Genomic DNA, 24,977 nt, shown 5'->3' with positions numbered 1-24,977 from the left:
TTAACTGCAAGTTAAAGGCTCTTCTTTTTCTCTACTGTGTATGACTATGAGGGATATTTTTAATCATATTATTGTTGATTAAATGTTTTTACTGCTGATTTTAAATTTGTTTGTTTATGTTTGTATTGATTTTTGTTGAAAGTTTTCTGTTGCACTTTTTGAGCATGTAAAGCACATTGAATTGCCTCGTGTATGAAATGTGTTATACAAATACATTTGCCTTGCCTAGAACATTATGTATTTACATTATTTTCATGAAATTATATTTGTCAGAGTGTCTTGGGTTCCAGGATAGCTTCAGCATCTTCTCTGATGTTTTAGAAGTTCTGGATGTTCCCATACTCCAGGGGTGTCTAACACATTTTAGTTCATGGGTAAAATACGAAGCAGTTTGATCTCAAGTGGGCCAAAGATTTTGTGTGGGAAAATTAGGAATTTCCAAATTTTTGTGCCCTAGTTTTGAACTTCTACGTATACATAAAATACAAAATATGTTAAGTAACGGACAATTTATCCAGGAAAAGAGTGACAGATATCAGTCCCAACAAGACCTTTACTTGAAATTTCCTAGATTCTGTGACCAATTTCTATTTAATTAAGGGAAATATGTTTTGAGTTTTTCAACAATTTAACATTAAAAATGACTGCAATCGTGTGATTTTAGCACCAGGAGTGTTGAGTCTCTTTTACACCATGATTCATGTCTTCTCTGTAATTTTAACTTACTCCTCCTGCGGGCCGAATTGGATGCTCCAAAGGGCCGGATTTGGCACCCGGGTCATGAGTTTGACACTAAATGAATCATTTTGATCAATATTTGCACTAAAGTGAATGATGTTTGCTGTGTACCTGTCCCAGTGTTAGCTCCACCCCTCCCAGGTAATCATCGTCTTTAAGCTTTGAGGTGGAGTTGTCAATGTCGTAGACGCCCAGCTTTAGATTCTGAACCGTCTCAAAGTGATAATCCACCCTGAGGCGTTGGCTGAAGGATGGACTGGCGGTGTTGTTAATCTGCTCTGTGCGACCCAGCTGACGCACAGAAAACAAGGATTTAAAATGAATAGCAGTTTAACTAGCACATAAGCGCATTGACCCATTCAATAATAATAATACCTCGCTCCATTTGTCTCCAGACTTCTGCAGCAGAACGCACAGAGGATCCGACTGTGACCCAACGTCTTTTTTCAGCAGGTTGGTGCAGGAGATGGTCAGCTCCACCTTTGAGACACAGTCGGCCATCTGGAGAAGGAAAAGAAACAAAAACACTATGTTAAAAACACGTTTTAAAATAACTTTATGAACAGAAAAATGTTTGTAAAGCAAAACAGTCAGAACAAATAAAAGCACAAATGAACAGAAGAAAAACAACCTTATTAATCTTTTAACGCAAAACATTGCAATAACACAAATACAATAATAAATAATATAGCACGGCTTAAACCAGTGGTTCTCAAACTCTTTTGGGCTCAAGCACCCCTTTTCTCTTACTTCTGAATCTGAGTCCCCCCTTTGACCTAAGACAACAATTTGCTGAGAATTTCATGAAAAAACATCTATCAATCATAGTGATGGAATGAATGAGTGATAACACACATTTTAAAGAATCTTATTTTGTAAAGAAGTGGAATAAAACAGTATTTAGACATCCTGAAGAGATCCTAATTCTTGTATTGTCAGTTCATTTTCTAATCAAGAACATTTCTATCATTATTTTGAGTGTTTTTTCTTTCATTTTGTGTGTTTTTGTGCGTTGTTGGTATTATTTACAGTATATTATTCTCTCTGTGTGTGTGTTTTTGGTGTCTTTTGGTTGTTTCTTATGTCGTTGTGTATGTTTCCCTGTTATTGTTGTCTTGTGTGTTCTGGGAGTAATTTTGTGTATTTATCTGTGATTTTGTATTCGTTTTTGGAGTAATTTCTCTACATTTACTTTTAGGGCCACACAAAATTAGACTGAGGGCCGCGTCTGGGCCTCCGAACCGCCAGTTGAAAGCTTTACAAGCCGGAGATTGAACAGAGATTTCTAAAGCAGTGAAACCACATAAACCGGCACATTTGAAACAGGCATACGTAAACATATGTTGTAAATCAATAAAAGCGGTGTGAATCACCCTCAGTCCGCTATGTTTAATCTTTAGTTCGAACAGGATGAAACAACAAGGCGGAAGACTTCAGCTCACACGTAAAAGCCGAAACAACTTTGTTATAAACACCTGGTGAACAACTGCTACTTCACCAAACGATACTTAAAGAATCAACAGAACAGCTAATTGAAACACTTACTAAATACAAAGTTTGTATTGTATTAAAAACGAAATCCTAAATCCTACCGTTGAAGTGAGATTTCAGCCTTCAGCAACAGGGAGCGGCAGATAGAAATACGACGCTCCGATTGGACAAGATTTTTCTCATCATTGATCTGATTGGTCTAAATTTGTGTCAATCATACGCCCTGCTCGCAGCTAAAGAAAGAGTCACGTAACAAAACGTGATCTTTCAAAATAAAAGTAGCATTAGAAATAGGTAATAAAACAAGAAAAAGTTGCTAAAGACTAGATTACTCAAGCTACACCAAATAAAAAATAAAGTTAATGAGCCTGCAGCAGTTGTATATATTTATTACTTATTTATCCCTGGTCCTTTATATTTATCTTATTATTATTATTATTCTTATTGTTTTTATTATTATTGCTTGTGGTTAGTTTTTGTCTTTTGTTCTTCACACCAACTGCAAATTTAAATTCCTTGTGCTATTTAAAACTGTACTTGGCGAAATAAAACCTTTTTGATTCTGATTCTGAAAATAAAGTTAAATGAAATAACTTTAAACTTCATAATCTTAGTGAATGTTTTTGTCCTTTATTTTATGACATTGCTATTTGGGAAAGTGAAATTACACACTGTTAAAGGTGTGTAGATCTTTTTCCTTGTTAAACGTATTCATTCATTATTCCATCCATCTTCTAAATTAACTCACTTAAGCTTCATGGAGCCGAATTCAAGACCGTAGCCATACGCCCTGGTTATATGGTTACAGGTTTGTCTAAAAGTCTATTTTTAAAAAATTTTAAAAAAAAATCACGCAATTACACAATCCGTCCAATCAGAGTTTAAACATACATGTCAGGGAGAACATGCAAACTGCACAGAAGGAACGGGGCAACGTTACCAACCCTAGCAGTACAGAGCAACTACATCTCCTGCACGTTCAGGAGAAAACAACAACAACAGCCGAGGCAGCAGCAGCTGAACAAACCTGACATGTTTGTAGAAGCTTTGAAGCTGCTGAGAGCATCAAGTAGAGAACAATACAGATGTATTTAGGCAAAATAAACAACAAAAATTGATTTAAAAAAAAGCAGAATTGAAACAGCAAACCAAAGGTCACAAATGTTTAAATCACCTTAGATCATTTCAGTGGCAACACAGGACAACAAAGTAGTAGAATTCAGAAGACTTAAAACTGCAGCCATGACTTGTGTTTTTTCATTTCCATCAAATGTGTTTGTTATTTACAAATAGCATAGAGACAGACACAAGAGGCACACACAAACAGAGGTGTAAAGAGTACTGATATATCCTACTCAGGTAGAAGTACTGTTACGAGATTGAAATTGTACGCAAGTACAAATTAATCATACATAAAATAATCAAGTACAAGTAAAAAGTAGCTCAATTAAATAGCACTCAAAGTAAAAGTTACTAGTTACTTTCACCACCCACGTTTATTTTTGGTAATAAATCTTGTCATGGTTCCCTTACATACAGTAAACATCTCATGTATAAACTTAAAAAAGAGAAACATTTTGCACAATTGGAACTTAATTCATTTTCCACAAAGACACCTGTATAAAATAAAAGGTTTGTCAAAATGTACAAAAAATGTCTTTATGAAATCTAAAAACTGAGAAAATAAGCACCATTCAATGCTGTTTTGGCACCAATCATTATGTTTAATCGGTTTAGTTGGTTATGATGTGATGCATTTGATCATTTCATATTTTTGTATCTTTCCAGTCTTCTTTGGCTACCGGTCAGTATAAAATTTTAGTCCTGACTTTCCGTGCGTTGCATGTCAGGCCCCTCAGTATATCACTGACTTGTTGTGCCCCTACACTTCAGGGCGCACACTTCAGGCCAGGGTCTCCTAAAGATCCCAAAAACTCATTTTAAAACCCGAGGAGACCTGGCGTTCCAGGCTGTGGCCCCCAGACTCTGGAATGACCTTCACCAGTCCCTCCATGAGCCTGACTGTGTGGACTCCTTTAAGAATCACTTGAAGACTTCGCTTTTTAGAAAAGCTTTTGGTTAAATTGATTTATTTATTTTTTTTGTAACTTATTATCCTTTTATGATGTTGCTCCTGTTGTTTTAACTTATCCTCTGTTCTGTACAGCACTTTGTGATTTTTATCTGTGAAAAGCGCTTTATAAATAAATTTAAAAAAAACCTTCTTACAGTACTTACTTGTTTCACAATGTTAATGTGAAACTATGTCACTTTTAAAACTAAAAATTATAATTTACTCAGTAACAGTTGGGTGTAGAAATGTAACAAATGATTTTACTTCTTTTGAAACATACTTACAGTAACTACAATTAAAATGAGTGGTTTAGAAATATCCATACCCATAAAAACAACTCAAGTACAGTAACATCAGTACAATCCATTACTTTCACCTCTGGACATAAGCCTTTATAATGTATCAGATGTAAACTAAGTCCAAAGATTATTCTGCTGCAAGCCATTCATATTTCACTTTGGTAAATCTCGTTTGTCACTTAGAAAAAACAATAATACAACAAAAACACTCAGAGCGCAAACCTCCGCCAAGTTTAGATCAGCTCGCCAAATCTTATTTAAATCCATTCATAACTTTCGGAAATATCCTTGTTCAAATAGTGCTTCTAGCTACTGTATCTACGGTACTTTCCGGATCATCTCCAAAATCAAACTGGTTCTTCCTTTTGACATTTGCTATCAGCTCACCAAATTTAATTTAAATCTGTCCAGAACTTTTTGAGATATCCTGCGAACAAACATCCACATTAACAGATGGACATTACCAATTACTCGTAATAAAAAACTGACCAAAGCAACAAAACATAAATAAAAGCACAATGATTTTAAGTCAGAGGAGTGCTAGAAAACATTATTAAACCTTTTAAAGATGTTGACTTTCTTTCTCCTTGCCTAATTTAGTGGATTCTAGACTCTGTCGTAAAGGTCACCTAAATCTAATGGTTCATAAAGCCTGGTCATGTGATGCGTTAAAGGACTCGTCTAAAGTATCACCATAACGTCATTAGCTAAAGTCTGGGTTACTTTAGAAATGGCTGATGGCTAATAATGGTTTGATTATGACTATGGAACTTAGGTGGTCCGTGAATAGTAACAGCATACCACTGCCTAAAGCAGACATGGGCAACTGGCGGCCCGGGGTCCGCGTGTGGCTCTCGGCCTAATTTTGTGCGGCCCCCAAAACAAAATTGGAAGGAATATAAACTATAAAGCCCAACATGATACACAAAATAACTCCCAAAACAAACAAATCGACAGCAAAGTGCACAAAGTACACAAAATGACAAAGACAAACACAATCACTACAAAAACACACAAAAAACACCACCACATTACAGAATAGCTCCAAAGGCACACAAACTGTCAACAAAATTACACAAAATGACAGTAAAATACAGAAAACAGCAACAAAAATACAGACAGTGACCCCACAAATGCACAGACAACATTAATACAGAAAAATATACAAAATTACAAGATATTAATGCTCAGATCAATCATTAAACTAAATGCTAACATAAATGTTGATAATGTGGCCTTCAGACCAGATACAATCACATCTTTGTGGCCCCTGCTGTGACAGTGTTGCCCATCCCTGGCCAAAAGCATCCCACTACCTTTACTGGTTTACCTTCTTCTGTCCTGGGGCCACAAAATGGAAGCACTCACAGTTTTCAATCACATGAAACAAATTAAACATGTTATTACTAAGACGAGAGCTTCCACTTTATTTATTAATCATCCATTTCCAAAGTGCCACACTTCAACTGTTAGATGCAGACACCTTTAAAAAAAGAACTAGCAGAACCTAAGACTACGTTCAGCCTGGAGGTAAATAACTAAGGCCTAAATCCACCATGCAACATGTACACGACCTGTTAAAGACAGTTTGAAAAGCACAAATCTACATTTTTAAAAATTCAACCCGGTCCACTTTAACGTGCTCCTAAATCTGATACATGATATTTTGCAATGCCACTGTTGCCGCAGTTATCCGACCTTTACATCATTAAAATGCTAAATACATCACAATTCTGCATCAAAGTGGGAGGAGCAGAGAAAAAAAATGTCTTCAAATTAGTTGGTGGTTATGGTGCCGACTTCTGTTGATCAGAAACTTTATCAGTGCCAGACACACACACACACATGGTAACGATGAAACAAACACGCCCCATAGGACTGGCCGATATGGACCAAAATTCATATCTCGATATTTTTTCTCGAAATGGAAATATATGATTTAAATCTTGAAATTTTTAATTCAAATAAAGTCTGATCAGAAAAACTATCCTGGGTTAAATTTGCCAATGACAAATGCCACACAGGCACATTTATTAACAAAGCTGCACAATACGTGCCACTTTTGCTTTTTCACCATTAAGGGACAGCACGTGTGAGTGAGTTCTGTAGTGTGGCTTGTTTAGGGGAAGGTCTGGGTTATGACGCACTCAGAAATCCATCCAACTGTGCTTTTCATGCTGTTCTGAGAAGTAGCAAAAGTAGAGACTAATAAAACAAGCGTTTTAATAGAAAATAAGCTATAAAAATATTTATATATCGATATAGGCGATATTGCCATTTTCTAAATTGCCAAAATAAGAATATCGATATCTTTCCCAGCACTACGCTACCATATTTACTTCTGTAAACACATACGTGCCTGTATGGTCACATAGTGCCTCAGGACATTTGTTGCACATTTCGGTCACTTCAGTTCATATTTGTCACATTTATTGTGTAATATCAACGAACACACACCCAAAAATCTGATTTCTCAAAAACAAAATCAGAATTGTGCATTAAGACCTGCTGTCTTAACTTAGCTTAACCTAACTGTCCTATGCATGTGGCACTGAATGTTTTCTACAATTTTCTACCTAGTCGACAAAATATCACAGAGCAGTTACGAACAAGCCAGCAGATATATTTTTAGATTCGCCTGCAATATGCTCACTGAGGTACTCCAATTCTCTGTGGATCCGTTCTGCACCAGTTACCATCAGATTTAAATATTTATTTTAATTCCAACACTCACCTGTGAGCTTGCCTGGTTCATACAGAGCATCATTTAGGCACAGGTTTCACATCCCTACACAACGTCATTAATGAACGCCTTTAACACCAATGTGTTCAGGGGCCAAATAGGAAGCAATACAATCTCAAGTGGGCCACATATTTTATGCAGGAAAATGAGTAATTTAAACATTATGCCATAGTGTGCACTTGTACGTACACATAAAATACAAAATATGTAAGAAACCAACTATATTCAAGCCTTAAGTGACAGATGTCAGTCCCAACAGGGTCTTCACTTTAAATTTCCTAGAATTGTGACCATCTATTCAATAAACGAAAATTTATGAAAAATAAAAGATTTTTGTAAGAATTTTGAGTTCTTTTTCAACAGTTTAACATTTGAAATGACAACATTCATGCAATATAAGCACCAGGAAAACTGTGAGGTCCTGCAAATATTGCTGAGTTTCATGTTTGCTGTCATTTTTACTTTCTTCTGCGAGCCAAATTGGATGTTCCAAAGGGCCTAATTTGACCCCCGGGCCTTAGGTTTGACAAACCAACCTAAACTAAATGTTGAGATCGTCTTTCAGCTCATATTGTTCGTCAACATGTTTTCACTTGACAAAACCAAACAAAGACTAGCTGCAAAAAAAACAAACATTTCTCTCAAAGACTCAATTTCATCAGCACCAAAGCAAGCAAGTAAAAAATGTGCTTTCAAAGGAGTGGGAGAAATAAACTATTTGTTACTCTGATGTGATTCTCAATAATTGTTTATTTAAAAGCCCTATGGTTGAGCTGCTGATCTAGTTTATCACAGTAATATTGACTGGTATTTGTCTGTTAGCAGGCTTACGTCACAAGTACTTAATGGATTTAGGCAAAACTTCAACCACAGACCTTACGCCATGGAAAAGATTCCATTAAACTTTGGAGGGGATCTGGATCATCATGGTACCATGATCAGGATCACTGATCCAGATGACTGCCAACATCTGGAAAAGAGGAGAGTTGGCACTTATCGGAGGTCTGCGCTCCCCCCTTCATTTCAAAAACCTATACCATGCAGTTCTAACTTATGGTATGATATTGTGGCTCTGGATCAGGGGTGTCAAACATGTTTTTTTGTTCAAGGGCCAAATACGGACCAATATCAGCATTATTCTGCCCTATAAATGTGTAAAGTAATGAAATTTACAGACAATATCAAATCATTACATTTCATTGACTTTGTGACCAATTTTTATTCAATTTGGGAACATTTTGTAGAATAATTTTGATGAAACTGAAAGATTTTGAAAAAGATAAAGATTTTTTGTTCAACAATTTGCAATTAAAATCGACACCACGTCCTTTCAAAGAACAGCTGCTGATTAGAACTGCCAAATATTTTGACCCTTAGAAAGCTGCTCGGTGATTGGTCTAGGTCATTGCCACTCATCTACCATAATATGTGTAAAAAACAACCTGCCAGCTCTAGTTATCATTAAAAGATACAATGAACATCTTAAGATGTACACTGTTTTGAAGTTTATCTATTAGAGAGGTTCAATATTAGCTTTTGACAGCACTAAATGTATAGCTAATATTAGGTCATTCTATGTGTGTCTTTCGCAATAATTTAGGGGTCGATTTTGAATCGATTTTTTTTTTTTTTTATCCATCCATCCATCCATCCATCTTCTCCCGCTTAACCGTTTCCGGGTCGCGGGGGCAGCATCCTCAGTAGGGAGGCCCAGACTTCCCTCTCCCCGGCCACTTCCTCCAGCTCTTCCGGGAGGACCCCGAGACGTTCCCAGGTCAGCCGAGAGACATAGTCTCTCCAGGGTGTCCTGGGTCTTCCCCGGGGCCTCCTTCCGGAGGGACGTGCCCTGAACGCCTCACTAGGGAGGCGTTCAGGGGGCATCCTAATTAGGTGCCCGAGCCACCTCATCTGGCTCTTCTCGATGCGGAGGAGCAGTGACTCTACTTTGAGCCCCTCCCGAATGACTGAGCTTCTCACCCTATCTCTAAGGGAGAGCCCAGCCACCCTACGGAGGAAACTCATTTCGGCCGCTTGTACCCGTGATCTTGTTCTTTCGGTCATGACCCAAAGTTCATGACCATAGGTGAGGGTTGGAACGTAGACCGACCTGTAAATCGAGAGCTTCGCTTTTTGGCTCAGCTCCCTTTTTACAATGACGGACTGGTGCAGACTCCGCATCACTGCAGACGCCGCACCAATCCGCCTGTCGATCTCTCGCTCCATCCTTCCCTCACTCGTGAACAAGACCCCGAGGTACTTGAACTCCTCCACCTGGGGCAGAACCTCATCTCCAACCCGGAGAAGGCACTCCACCTTTTTCCGGTCGAGAACCATGGACTCTGATTTCGAGGTGCTGATTCTCATTCTGGCCGCTTCACACTCGGCTGCGAACCGATCCAGTGAGAGTTGAAGGTCACGGTATGTTGGAGCCAACAGGACCACATCATCTGCAAAAAGCAGTGATGCAATACTGAGGCCCCCGAACCGGACCCCCTCAATGCCCTGACTGCACCTAGAAATTCTGTCCATAAAAGTTATTAACAGAATCGGTGACAAAGGGAAGCCCTGATGGAGTCCAACCCTCACCGGAAACGATTTCGACTTACTGCCGGCAATGCAGTAATTAAAAAAATTCTGATATTCAATCAATATTTTTCTTATTGTATTTTTCACATTTCTGCGCGTTTTCTACTGCTGTAGACATCGTCACTTCTCAGCAAAGCAGCCCAGCTCCCGTTCCTACAAAAAAACTTTAAAAATTGTGCCAATTCCACACCTCTACTCCGGTAGATGGCACTGTAGATATAGTAATTGATAGGATGTATAAGGCAAATAGTTTTGACTCAATTTGTCCTCTGAATGATCAATATCTTCAGATGAACATGTACAGCAACTTGATTTTTCATCTCTACATTTAATTTTGAGATTAACTGGGTAGAATATGACAACATATCGCGATATCGTAGTGCGACCCAAGTATCATGATACGTATCGTATGACAACATCCTTGCCAATACTACCATAGTGTGCATTATATATATATATGCATGGAAATAACAGGTTATGTCTACAATTTAATTTAGCAGACACTTTTGTCCAAAGCGACGTACAACACTAGCAAGAATTTAACTTCTGTACTACACAATCAGGCATCTGTGCTAGTTTGCAAAATAATACCTAATCAACCTAGTAATGGAGAAAAGTGCCATATTCAGTTTTTTATGCCATCTCAAGTAACAGAACATTTCGGTTTTTCAATTGCTGTGGAAAAAAAAGATACCAATGTAGACCAGTATATACCGGTACATTTAAAAACTAATATAGGCAGATAATATTGCCAATCTCTAGTAACTATTCATTGCCGTTTTAAGCTATTAGTGAACCAAATTAACTAAAAAAAAGGACTGAAAAGTTGTATTTGAAAAGGTGTTACCATTAACAATTGTGTATTTTTCCAGTTGTTAATTTGTATTTGAACTTCCCACCAGTTTACTTTAAAACAAAATAACTTTTGGAATCCAAAACAGCATAAATTAATCAGCTTGGATTAAAATCCTAACAAAAAAACAAGATTAATGTCCTTAATTCTTAAATTATTAACGTACCTACTCCAAATTACCTTAAACATGGTCACAGACCATGCAAAACAATTCAGCTAAAGTCATTTAAACAGGTCTGCTTACCTACAATCACAAGCTTTCAGCATTACACAGAGAAGAGCAAATATTCAGAGAGGAATATCCTTTTATTTGCCAAAGTATGGGAGGGGGGAGGATACTCCACATCACAAAATGTTTCCATAATACTCATTTAACATTGAAGATAAAAAAACAAAACAAAAATAGTTGCTGAAATCACATATCACAAAAATGTTACCTAACAAATACAACAAAAAAGCTACAGACCTAAAAACGCTACAGGCTAATTTGTTCTTCTGTCCAAACACCTAGAAAGTAATTGAGGAAGATGCATTTCTTTCCCCAAAGTAAGCAAAAAATAATAAAAGCATGACAGAGAAAAACATCAGCCATATGCCCATCCCAGGGCAACAGGAAGCTGCTGATCAATACTCAATCCATCATTTAACCATGGCAACAGATCCTGGTGTCTGCATTATTCATTATTTTAAACCACATCAAAGGAAAAGATCATAGACCGTATCAACATGCCGTAAATTTGAAATGAATAATAAGCAGTTTTTACGTCACCCACAATGGAATGTGACAGAATTCCCGTAGCAATAAAGCATTATTGTGAAAGGGCTCACACATGTTTAAAGCATTGCAACAGAGTGAGGAGACTTTTTTGTATAGCAAATAGCACAGGAAGAAAAGTTACATCAGCAACAGAGCAGACATTTTATCATAGCAACACACTGTAGCATTTTTAGCACTTTTTCATAGCAACAGAGCATATTGATTTCATACCATCGCATCACAGCATTTTTATGCAGATACAGCAAAAAATGTTCAGCCTTTCAACATCATCAACTCAGAGGGCAACTCAAAGTCCAAACATGTGTTGACAAAACGCTGCACTGTCACAAAAACCAGGTTTTAAAAAAAAAAGAAAAAAAGAAAAAGAAAAAAAAAGTAAACTAGATCACATGATCACCTCAATCACATCCATCATTGTCAAATTGTGCTAATTGACCAAGTTCGGTAAGTAGAAGAGTAGCACAGCACAGTTTGAACCATTGTCTCCCATTAGACCAGCAGGAAATGGCGAGGCTTACCAATTGATGTGTGAGAGGAGTGGATTTAGTAATAAGCAGTAAAGTGACAGAAACAGATCTCAACCAAGTTGTTGAATGACAGTTTAGAAGATAGACAGTTATAAGGGATTTGTACTGGGAACTGCAACTCATCAACCAAGGCTAATCTTGACTTTGCGCGCTCCAATAGGTCGGTCATTAAGGTCCATAACGGCAGCAGAAGCTTCCTCGTGGTTCTGAAAGGCCACCATGGCCTCTCCTGTTGGCATGCCTTTGTCACTAAACTGTAGGCATACTGAACCCGGCAGCACCTGGTAACCATAGAAGAAGTCCAGAATCTCATCCACAGTTACGGTAAACGGCATGTTCTGCAGCTTTACAATTGTTGGGGCACCAGTATTACATTGATTGTTAGGATTGGATCCACTGGGGACTGGCTGAGTGTGGATGCCTTCAGCACTTGGGCTAAATGCCGGCTGTCCACCAGATGCTCCGCCCACTGGACGTCCTTGGTTATTGTTGGTCCCTGTCGTACGACTCTGTCCTCCTCCTCCTTTTCTGTTGCCGCCATCAAAGGGAGCCAAGACTCTCAGTCCTTCTTGGCCAAATGGCGTACCTCCAGCAACTCCAGGCCGAAAACTTGGAGGTTCTAGGATCTGTGCTCCAGGTAGACCAGCAACAAGTGGGGGAGCAACACCTAAATTCACATCGCCCAGCCCTGCAGCCAATGGAGGCATGGGAGGAGGGCCTATTAACCCATTTCCTGGTGCTGAGAATGGAGTCACAAACGGGGTACTATTGAGATTCCCCATTGTGTTTCTAAGAAAACTAAATTCATCGCCCCCAATGCCTGTGAATGGATGGATCGGCGTCTGCTGGGGAGCAGTCTGTGCTTGCTGGTGTTTGTTCTGGTTATGATTCGGCTGATTTTGTTGGCGCTGGCCTCTCTTATTTTGGGGAGGTGGATTCCTCTCAATTTCTTGCATCTGCTCAAATGTTATCAAATGAACAAAGGCATCGCGGCCATTAAGTTTTTGACGATGCAATCTTTCTGCTTTGCGGGCGTCTTCCTCGGTTTGCAGCTGGAATACAGCTTGACCTAAACCGTTGCCATTGCTATCCGTCAGGACCTTGAGACTATCTTCATAAATACACAAACCCTCAAAGAAAGCACGTACATCTTTCTTTGAGATGTTGTATGGTATGTTTGAGATGTGGGCACAATTCCTGGGAGTTTTCTGGCCATCAAGGTTTTTGCCATCACCTGTTGCTTCACGTTTACGAATAGATTCAATTTTATCAATCATACCCTTTCGACTAATTGGGTGGACTTGAATGAATCGAGAGCCCATGTACTGCATGTGTGCACTCAGAGCAATCTTGTGATCTTGCTCCGATTTAAACTCAAGGAAGCCCTCCCCTGTGGCTCGGCCATTGGGCCCATAAGCAATGTAGATGCTCTCTTCTAAAATGGATAAACTCTTGAAAAACTCCTTTATCTGTTTCTTGTCTACTTCATAGGGAAGACCTTTTAAGTAGACGCAGAACTCTTGCCTGTGGGGAGATCGGGAGCGTCCTCGCTGATCTCTTCCTCCAGGTCCAGCACTACCACGACGGTGCAGCTGGTCCCTTATGTCACATCCATGGTTTGATTTGATACCAATGTGGGAAGGATGAACCATCCCACCATCACCAAGACTGTGCCACTGTTGTTGTGAGCCTGGGGTAATTTCTATGAATCTCTGGCCCATCATTCCACCACCTTGTTTCAAAGCCTCAAAACTGTCTTGAGGTGAGAAAAACTTGACAATGGCCCTGCCGGTTGGTCGACCTTGAACATCCCTAATGAGACGAACACCTTCAACTCCCAGACCCCGGAAAAAATCCCTAACTTCCATTTCTGAGCATGAGAAAGCTAGGTTCTGTAGTAGAACAAACATTTCATCAGGATTACTTGCCACTGAACCAGTAGCTGCAGCCTTCATATGAGCATGTAGTCCAAGAGATGCAAACGGGGTGAGATGGTTGAACAGCATCGGATTGGGAGTCCCAAGTGGAAGGCCAGAGCCTAGCCCTGCAGGTGGAGGTAAGGAGGGGTTGAATGGAGGCAGAGAGGACATGTGTTGCAAGTGAGACATAGGAGGTAATGGAGGTCCTTGGGAAAGTTGTGAGATGGTGGGGACAGGAGGGAGGGAAGACACTGGTGGAGGAACTGGAATAGAGGGCATTGTGGGCATCGTGGGCATTGGGGGCATGGCTGCCATGTTTGGGAGTGGAGGGATAGGAGGGGGGCCTGCACTAAGTGAAGCCAGAGCTGTAGTAATGGTGGGGGCAGAAGTATAACTGTTTGGGTAGCTCGGCACCACGTTGCCCAAGCTGGATGCAGTCTTGATGCTTTGTGACTCCTGCAAAGAGCTAGCTACTGTCACGGCAGCTGTTGCGTTAGTGAATGCTTGGTTACCGTGGCCACCGCTTCTTCCAACTGGCCCAGACTGCACTGTTGGTATGGGTGTGGATCCCGTTGGTCGACCGCCATTTCCTGCTGTAGGTGCAGCCATCTCCACACCACCTGTGCCACCTTCAAATCTTCGGCGGCTGAGTTCAATCATATTCTGCATTTCTGTCTTGCTGCTCAGTAACAGCGACACTTTAGAGCCTTTAATCGACCCCCCAGTTCGCATCATTCCAAGTCGAGCATCCTCATCAGTGGCGAAGACAATGAACGCCTCACCATGCTCACCGCCTACGATGTGAACTCCTCCGTCAGGAATGGTGAGGCCGGAGAAGAAGTGTCTGATGTCCATGGTGCCAGCCACTATTGGCAGACCCTGCAGCCTGATGACTACAGCCATACTGACTGTTAAACAACAGCCCTACAACCTGGGGAAAAAGCAATACTACCGTCAGATAACAAGCAAAAAAAAAGATCATACCAGTGGTGTCCAGACGTGTTTCAATTACCAAAAAGTATAATTTAGCAGGGCAGACACTGGTGGAAGTGATTAAAATATTCAGTTTAGAAAAGTGAAGAAAATTATACTGAGCATTCATATCTGGAAACCAGTGGTTTTTGCACATAGCAAAAACAACAAGCAAACCTAATAAATCTTATGTTTCATTAGTTAAATATTTCAGTTACTCTTAGGCCACACAGCAATAATTAAGCATAAACAACTTCAAGGTTTAGATTTAGTTTTCAAAACAGCAAGACAAAAAAATCTACGAGAACAGCAAATACTTTGGTTGAAGTTGCATTAATTAATCAGTGATTGTGCGACGAAGGTGAGGAAAAGGAGTTAAAGAAAACAGTAATTTTGGATACAATGTCATTGAAAGTTTCAGAGAAGAATGCAGACGGAGCCTTCTAAATATTTAATAACAGGTTCAACAGACAACCTGCACAGACATATGAAAAAAGTTCCTCTGTCAGTGGCGCATATTGGAGTCTGAACCTTTTGGTTATTATTATTTATTGCTGTAGCACTCTGATATTAAGTAGAGAAATTAAACCTTATATGTAATAAATGCTTGATATACAATGTTTTAATTTTTTTAAATAACTACACCCAACTAATTAACAGATAACAAAACTTTGTGTGATTTGAAAAAGTAACAGTTGAGAGCTTAAAAAGCTAATTTCACAGGTCTTGCAAATGCAACTATTTTTTCCAGTGTGTGCAAGTGAAAATTTCATCTGGTCGCATCTGTGCGAGTGCGTAGGGTGACCTCATTTTGAAAATCCAAAAGGAGGAAACTTCCTCATCCTGAGTCTTCCTCCTGTGAATCAAGGTCCGACATGGAAGCTACACACAGTTGCTGCGTCACCAACACTAGGGACAGACACGGTCCATGCTGCGTTCACGGACACTGCGACAACCACACACAGCTGCTGCGTCACCAACACTGGGGACAGGCGTCCGGGCACGTGGAGCAACAAAGCGCATATACCATGAAACCATTTGAATTTTGAAAAATACCGTGATATACATTTTTGGTCAAACCGCCCTAAAATGTTGCACAAACATGTATGGAAACAATAGATTATTCAAAGGACTGCTGTGCTTGCTTCTTGGTCTGTGTCAAAAATTACACATTAAGACAAAACAAACGCTCCAGAAGAGGCCAAAGAAAGCACAATTAACCAATACAATAAGAGACTGCAGGGTCCAGGAAACACGACTGTTGCTGCAGCTGAAAGGCAAAGCATCAATCAGTACAATACACCATACTTTGGTATCTGCATGGCCCTGGGTTAAAGATAGCTAAGTATTTGAATGAAAACAATTGCATGCATTGTACAGTTAAGCTGTACCACAGTCTAACAGACAATAAAGATTAACCGATGAATCTAAGTATCAAATACCAATTTCTGCCACTTAAACATTTGATGAGCAATGATTAGTTTAATCTGAAAGTATTAAAATCAGCATATGGCCAAGTGGTAGTTTGAGGCTAACATAAGGTTTACTTTTGTCCAGAATGCAGCAGTAATTGTTTCTTGAGAATTCTGAAAATAGCTTCAGAGATGCCATACAACTTGTAAATGAACAATAAAACAAAATATTAAAATTAAACCAAATAAAAATTTTTGCACAAAACTGAAACGTGAGAAAAGCCTGAAAAATAAATCCGATTATGCTATGGTTTTGTGTACAAGGAATGTGACGTGTAGGGCCTTCGATTTCCGTGATAAAAAAACACAATCCGACTCTTTTCAACTAAAAGGAGGTCCCGACATGACACGGAAATATCTCACATGCATGTTTTGGGACAAGATCACATTTACATGATATTTTTTTTAACCAGAACATGGGTGATTGAATGTCTAGAAAGAAAGAAACTGACAAATATGTCCAATTTCACCAGTATTCCTGTTCAAAATCTCTTGCTACTTGTTACGGATCGAATATGTGTTATTTTGTGAATGATAATGTGTTTGTGTAATTTGATGACTGCATTCAAATCTAAAAAGCCTCTGGTTTAGCTGATTATGTATTAATTAAATTGGTGATCAAGTCAGGGCAGAAGCATCTCAAAATACAGGGCGTTTGTGTAAAATGTGAAGATGATTCACCAGTGATTAAAAGTTTCACAAATAATGTTTAGGGATCGTATGACAAATTTCCATGGAATTTCATCTGTTAAACTGCTAATATCGCTCACATGATTTCAGCATAACCGTCTTGATTCTGTAAGTCATCTGAAGCATATAAAATGTACAATTAATAACAGAGGTGTCCCAAACCGATATTGATATCTGACCGATATCAGCTAGAAAACTAATATTGAATTTTATCGGACTGCATCTAAAATCTCCGATATATACATTATATATTGTAGAATACTGTAGATTATGTTGAAAGTTCAAATTTATGTAACCAATTGGTTAATAATAAATGGGTCAGTTTTTCTCATACCTACTGTTGCTGACTATTGTTCTCTGAGTAACATCACTTGATCAAGCCTTTTCTAACATTCCCCACTACAACATAAGTAATTAAGTATGTATGATTCACGCCAATATCGCATCGTATCGATATCGGCCAATACTCAAGGCTGCAATATCGGTATCGTATCAGAAGTAGTGATCGACCAATTTTTGCGTGTTTTACTTGTATCGGCATCGGCTGATTCGTGCTGCTGCGTTCGCCGATTCCCTTTATATATAGAGTGGCTGCCACAGGCTGCTCCGTGTTGCTGGAGACAGAGGCTGCAGAGTGCAGAGCCCCTCCCGCCACTAGCAGAGCGTGAAGGAAGCTCTTCAACCCCAATGGCAAGTTTTAATCTAACAAAGCATCTTTTAGCTGTTTAACTTAGCTGAGGTTGTTCCGTAGTGTTGTCACAGTTGTATTTAACAAGCAGCTGGCTGGAGGTTTGGCGTGTGTGTGTTTCTCTCTCCCTACCTCTTTGCTTCTCACTCAGTGGGATACAAACATTACAGTGATATGAGAGCACTGCGCTGAGATGAAAAGTTTTTAAAACTTTGAGAAACAGTTTACTACTCGTTTGAATATTTATTCCTGTTAATGTCGATGAAATTTAGAACAGAAACTTGAACAGTATGCTGCTTAATGCACATCCGACATCACGTTATTTTCCTCTGCTAATTTATGTTCTGGGGTAGTTTTGGAATAGACTATTATTCATGGTTTCTTTTTGTGTTTAATACTATAATTATATATCTTTATACGCAATAATCCTGTTCATAAAATACATCTTCAGTCATGCCAACTTTTGTCAAAGCTATTTTCAGGACAAGGATGAACAGTTCTTTTTCATAATATTTCATGAGATGTCACTATTTTTTTTACTTGTTCTTGTTCTACATCACCTGTTTCTATTATTTGTTAAATAATGAACAATTTTTTTACTTGGTGTCATTCTACCTCACCTTTGGTTAATTTCAATAAATGTTCTTTGTTTTAAATTGAGACTTGTAACATTTGTTATCATCATTGTGTAATTTTTATGATGTAAATTGAGGGAGTAAAAGTAGTATCGGTTCTAAATATCGGCTCAAAAAAATTGGCAGGTTTGTATCTGTAATCGGCTAAGGCCTAAGAAAAAAATCGTATCGGCCCTTAAAAAATCAATATCGGTCGATCCCTAATCAGAAGGGAAAAAGTTGTATCGGGACAACAATACCACTACTACTACTAACAGCAGTTGACTATTAACCATATTCAGCATGTTTGGTGTGATTTCAGGAAGTTCAATAGCCAGTAAAGTCATCTAAACAAGGAAAGGTGATGAAACGGAAAGTAAAACGTGTAACGTGACCATAAAACATAATTTGCGAAATTTTAAAACGGAAAATCGGAGGCCCTAAATGTGTTGAGAAGCTTCCTTATACAAAAGCTAACCATTGAAAAAAATACTGACTGAAGAACCTCCATTGAAAAACAATAAAATCTGTTATTCCACCGGGGAGTCATAATCACCCCCAACGATTAAGGAAGAGTGAGCATCACTAACAAGTCAACAACATTCAGCAAAAACTAAGTGACCACAAAACTTTTCTGTCAATGAACAAAATGATACAGACCTCCAATCTCAAGCACCGTCAGCATCAACCAGCTTCAGAACTTCAACCCAAGTGGCAACATGTCAACCAGCAAAAAGCAACAAAACAACAACTTGACCTAAGAAGCCACGCCAGTAACCGCAACAGCAGCAAAAGCATTTTGTCAAAAGCAATTTTGAAAACATGTAAAACAGAGAAACATCTGCATCATGTAAACGGTGTGAAATAAACATATTGCCCCAAACAATGGCTTTATGTCAACCCCACAACATCAAGTAACCATTTGGCAGTAAAGCAGCGTGGGAAGCACCTGGTCAAAGGAAAGCAATCATCTCCAAAGGATAAAGTGCTTCAACCCATAATGTCCAGTTTGAGCAACACTCACGGATTCCACAATCATCTGCAAACAAATCCAGGGATGGATAGCTTAACCCTTACCTGCTAGTCTTTGTGACACACACAGACACACACACACAAAAAAATGGAAAAACAAGTTCACAATCAACATTTAAAGCAACCACCTGCGTGTAAACAGTGCAATACTGAGAGAGAACAAAGCCCTGCTAGAGCACAATCCAAGCATCAACATTGAGGAATTGAAGTATTTGAATTTACAACTAGTATCCCTCTGTTGGTTCACCGTATCAGCATCAAAAGCAGCAGCAAGGAAAACACAGCAGAGGAAAGTGTAATTGCACAATTTACTTTGATATCAAGAAGCAGGTAAAATGATCTCAGAACCCTGCAAAGCTTACGAGACATGACTCCGAGCCCCTATAGGCAACTAAAAAGGCCAAACAATGAGAAATTACATGAATTTAAATTCTTAAAGCTGAAAAATGTAAATTCCAAAGCAGGAGAGAAAATAACAACAGGATGAGTAAAATAAGACCAACAGACCAAACAAGACAATGAAATATCATTTGGAGAGAAAAGACCTGCACCAAACAGTCTGATCACTTTATTAGAAGCTTAAACTGAAGGCATGTCCAACAACTTACCTTCAACTCTAGTTTAAAAGTTAAATCATTAACAACAAGCAAAGTCTAAACCAGGGTGGGGTCAATAACAATTGTAATCGTGTAATTGATAATTAACTACAATGATGGGGTAAATTGAATTTTAAAAATCTATTGCTGTCATAATCGTAATGAAATTGTAATTGAGCCTAGATGACTGACTTTGTAATTGTAATTGCCATGAAAATTCGATAAAACATTGTCAATTATAATTTAACTGGGGAACCATGTTACAGTTCTATGTACAGTTCCACACATATGTAGTTAATTATCAAAATATGTTTCATATCAAGCTTTCCCACACTTTACCATTAAAAAAAGGAAATCGAGGGCTATGCCGACAGAAAAAAGGCTAAAAAACCCACAGCAAAGATATCAAAACCTATATTTTCATTGATTAGCAAGCGTAATAAGATAACCAATAGATAGGAAATGAATTAGATGATAGATATTTGTTTTTAGTATATTTTACAACTGATTTAGGACTCGTTATCATAAGAGATGCTAACACAAGAGGAATGTTAACTTTTATTAGGCTATTTATTTCAGGCTCAGTAATTGTGATTAATTGTAATTGAACTTTAGAAACTGAGAATTGCAATTGACTTTCTGAAGATAAAAAAATGATTGTAATTTATTTGTAATTGGAAAAGATGCTGGTCACTCTAATCATAATTGAATTGTAATTGAATATGGGTAATTGAAAACGTAATTGTAACAAAAAAATGTAACTGACCCCAACCCTGGTGCACGCTGTCCTAATATCCAAAGTTCCCCACTGTTGCACAGCAGCACACATGAAAACATTAATCCAGCAGCCTTTGTTCTTATAGTTAAAATGTAGTTTAACTCTTTGGTTTGTTAAGGATGTTTTTAACAAAATGTAATGAAATTTGTCCACAGAGCAGAATGACACTAATTTAACACGTCAAAACCGTTGCGATGTGCAGCAAGTAGTCAATAGGGGAGTCCGTCCCGATTCAATACTGATTTTGGAAATTGGTCCAATATCAGCACAAAAAAAATTAAAAATCTAATAGATATATATAACTACAGTAAATACTGGCAGAAACATTAACTGAAGATAACTTGTTATTTTGCACTTTAAGTTACTTTTTGGCTTATTTTTCAGGGTTTTCTAAAAAAAAAAAAAAATTATTTATTTATTCTATTCAATTGTAGAACATTTGTATGTTTAAGTTAAACTAGCGATAAGTTTGCACATTAAAAATGTATTAATTATTAATTAATTTATCAATATTTATTTTTCTGTCGCTTCTTTTATATGTTTTTATGATATTCTTATGTTTAAGGTTATTTAATGTATGTAACCCATTGGTTAATAATAAATGGGTCACTTTTCCTCACACCTACTGCTGCTGACGGTTGTTCACTGAGTAATATCACTCCTTCAAGCATGATGTAACATTACAACACTTACACTACATAATAAGATGTAAAAGTATGTATGATTCATGTTGATTAACAAATTGGATCAATATCGCCCAAAACTCAAGGATGCAACACTGTTGTAATCATAAGTGAGAGAAAGTATTCAATTATTGACATTTTAATTTGAAAGGACAAATAATGATAGTATTAATAATATTGAGGAATGTTGGCTGTAATTTTTTTTTTAAATTGAAAATATATATTTTATGTTTAAAAAAAAAATCTCAAGATAGATTAATTAGCTAATTCAGGGATGTCCTATATAGTGTTTTATTTTTCTATTTTTTTTAATTATCAGGGACCATATAAAAGAAAAAATAATAAAAATAAACAGATAAAGACACTCTGTAACAGATTATAGCATTCTTGCTAGTTTCCATCTGCAGTTCCTGAAGCAGGCAAAGAAGGAAAATAAAACAGATTAACAACTCATAAGCAAGAAAAATCAGAAGAGGGAAAATTCACTTTAAATAAGTCACAAAAACTTCAGGTGTAGAAAACAATGCATATGGTGACACCCACCGCTCCATAACTCAAACCAAATTAGCTTTGCTGACACATATCGCTTTGACCAGGCAATTTCAAATACTGACATATTAGGATTTTCTTTCCAACTTTCTGATTAAGTTTCATCTTATATAGTGTTACACAACTAAAACAAGGTGAAATACATCCACACTTTAATCCCTCCTGTGGAAGAAAAGTCAGAAAGACAAAAAGAGAGAGAGAACTCTGCAGTGTCATCATTTAAACAGCCGAGTCACCACATGAGAGGATATGGTACAGTGCATCTTTCAGGCCTCACATAAACACAAAGCCACCTGACATTATCCAATAAAGCATTATCGATACCTGTGACGTCACTTTGGACAGGTTTGAAGGGCGTGGCATAGGGTTTCCTGACGGCAACATCGTTTCAACTGGGAACTTTAAACATAAAAACAATATTGACCATCACCACAGACATGTGTGCAGTACAAAAGCGGCACAGAAGCTGCACCACCATAGATACGCCCCCAATTTCAACCTGACTGAGCGGACTCATCCACAGTGGACACCATCTTAGGCCCCAATACGATGGCTATATAAGCTTTACTTTCTTTTCTATTACAGCCAGAACGCGTAATAAAAACTAATTTAATATTTTTTTGCCATTTACTTTTAAATGTCAAAGCTGTGTGGTCATTTCATTCCGAGTTGCTAACTGTCATTGGTTAATCTTAGCAGCAGCGTGCCATGCTAACGCTAAAGTTTGCTTAGCTAGCTTAGCTAGCAGTGTAGCCTGCTTTGTGTGTGTGCTGAAGCAGCGAGGAGGACCAGCGCTTTCCGCCGTCCCCGTTACACTCCGCTACTTGTGTGGGTGAGTCACTAAGTGGACCACCAACGATGGCTTCTTACCGAGAAATTTGTCACTTAGACACACAGGAGTTTTACTCATGCACGGAGATCTGCTCGTCGCTTCTTTCTGCAGCCCTGCGTGAAATGTCGGGCGGTGCAAGTATCGCGATAACTGACATGATGACGTCAGTGGGGCGGGCCCCATAACTGGTCATGGAGAGGACGCCTCCTGCTGGCTGACCCAAAGACTAAGTAAATATGGGGCGAATTTAATAAAAGCAGGCTGGAATTTTCCCGGATTAACATGATTAACAAATCAGAGAGCCAAGCTCACCACTATAAATCCCTGAAGTTTAATTAAAGCACATTGAGTTGCTCCAAATAAATTGGCTTTGCTTCACCCTGTGTTCAGTTTGTTTCAGTCATGACAAAAATCTTCAAATAAATCACAATTTAAAAATATATAACAACACTGAAACAGGCAGAAGCAAAAATGCTTATATGCCCAACATAAATTATTACATTGAATCTATCTTTCTCAAATAATACACACGAAATAAATGCAAGCATTCAACAAAGTACATTTCAGTTGCCTTTTTCAAATAATGCAATATATATACATATATATTGCATTATTTACAACATTTATCAAAGTACACTTTATACTCTTTCAAACATATTCCTACTGCTTTACATAATTTTTAAATTATATTGTGGCATTGTCTTTTTTTTAATAATAAATAGTTTTTCACTCATTTTTGTTTCTTTATCAACATAATTTAACCCCATCTTCGTTTAACTTCCAATCTTGCTTTTGGTACATAAATTGATCTCTTAGGCTGTATTTGCTGGTCTGTAGATATAAGTATTTTTAATGCCTTCTGGAAGAGCATTTAATTTAGCTTTGAACATGAATTGTGTTGTTTTACAATAAACACTGTCTTTAAATTTCATAAGATTTGATTCAACAAATAATGGATGTGTATGGTCATAAAACCCATGCTCGGAGACAACACACCATAACAATCTTCACATATTTCAGGAAAGCACTTTTCAATTTAAAATGACCATTTGTTTTTCATTAAATGAAAATATACTTTATTTACCTTCTTGCCCATTTTGTATAAAAAGACAAGCCTAAGCCTATTTTTTGCAGTTTTACATAAACTTAAAATAATAATAATAATAATAATAATAATAATAATAATAATAATAATAAAAAGTAGATATTAAGGAAACCAATGATTTTCAACATACTTGTGCCCTTCTTTCGACTAGCTGGACAAACTGTTTTGACGACCAGATCAACATCAGGGTCCTCCATCCCTACAGCCATCAAACACTAAACAATCAGTAAACAAGACCGGCCGCGGCGCGTGGCGGCGCTGCGCAGCCTTGGGCGGGGCGGGGCTGGTGGCCTGGGGCCCGCTGTCGTCCGGGGTGTGCTGGCGTCGGGGGGGTGTCTCGTGCCGGTGCGTGGGTCGTCGGGGATCGCCTCCGTGGGGGGGGGGGGGGGCTCTACTGGCGCCGTTGGTGTGGGATGGCGGTACCGGGCTGGGGGTGCTTCGGTACTCGGGCTTGCCGGTCCGTGGCTGGCGGGGTGGCCCTGCTTGGCGGTAGATGGTGTCCTCTTTCGTCGGGGGGGCCGGGGCCGCCTCCCGGTGGAGAGTGTTATATCGTGGCGCCGGGTGGGCCTGTGCTGGCCCTGGTGCGGGCACGGGCCTCCCCCCTGCTCGGCCGCCCTCCTTGGCGGCGGGGGGGCGTCGCTCTGGGCCGGCGTGCGGCGGGGGTCGCCCCCTGGAGCACCGGGGGATGGGGTTGGTGCCTGGCTGCGCCCGGGGGTGGGGGGTGCCGCCGTGCTCCGCGGGGCCGTCACGGTCTGGGGGGGTGCCGTGGGGGGGGTCTCCGGCTTTGCTGCTCCGGGGCCCGCAGTGCCGCTTACCGTCTGCACCATCTACCCTCTCGCGTGGCCCGCCATGCGGACGGCCCCGGCTCGCACCAGACAGGCCTCCTACATGTACACTTCACCTCACTCCCAGCTGGTCTGGCTCACTCACATAACGCACCACACACCCATACCCAACC

At 39.0% G+C, this 24,977-nt stretch overlaps 1 protein-coding gene across 3 annotated transcripts in view; it reads right to left on the bottom strand.

The window, feature by feature from the left end:
* Nucleotides 1–23,060, bottom strand: part of LOC114462830 (copine-1-like) — a 33,525-nt gene extending 10,465 nt beyond the window's left edge. The window contains exons 1-3 of one of the 3 annotated variants that reach the window (XM_028445876.1): nt 22,953–23,060; nt 1,114–1,239; nt 850–1,029 (exon numbers count right to left, since the gene is read on the bottom strand). In XM_028445876.1, coding sequence (XP_028301677.1) covers nt 850–1,029; nt 1,114–1,239 — 306 coding nt within the window. In that variant the 5' untranslated portion in view covers nt 22,953–23,060. Of the gene's footprint in view, nt 1–849; nt 1,030–1,113; nt 1,240–2,330; nt 2,426–11,071; nt 14,940–22,952 lie in introns of those variants that run through there. The other 2 variants (XM_028445875.1, XM_028445874.1) reach the window with 2 other exon arrangements.
* Nucleotides 23,061–24,977: the final 1,917 nt, after the last annotated feature.

The sequence above is a fragment of the Gouania willdenowi genome, chromosome 5 (genome assembly GCF_900634775.1).
Source record: "Gouania willdenowi chromosome 5, fGouWil2.1, whole genome shotgun sequence".
Taxonomy (NCBI): Eukaryota; Metazoa; Chordata; class Actinopteri; order Blenniiformes; family Gobiesocidae; genus Gouania; species Gouania willdenowi.
This window is presented reverse-complemented; position numbering and strand designations above follow the sequence as displayed.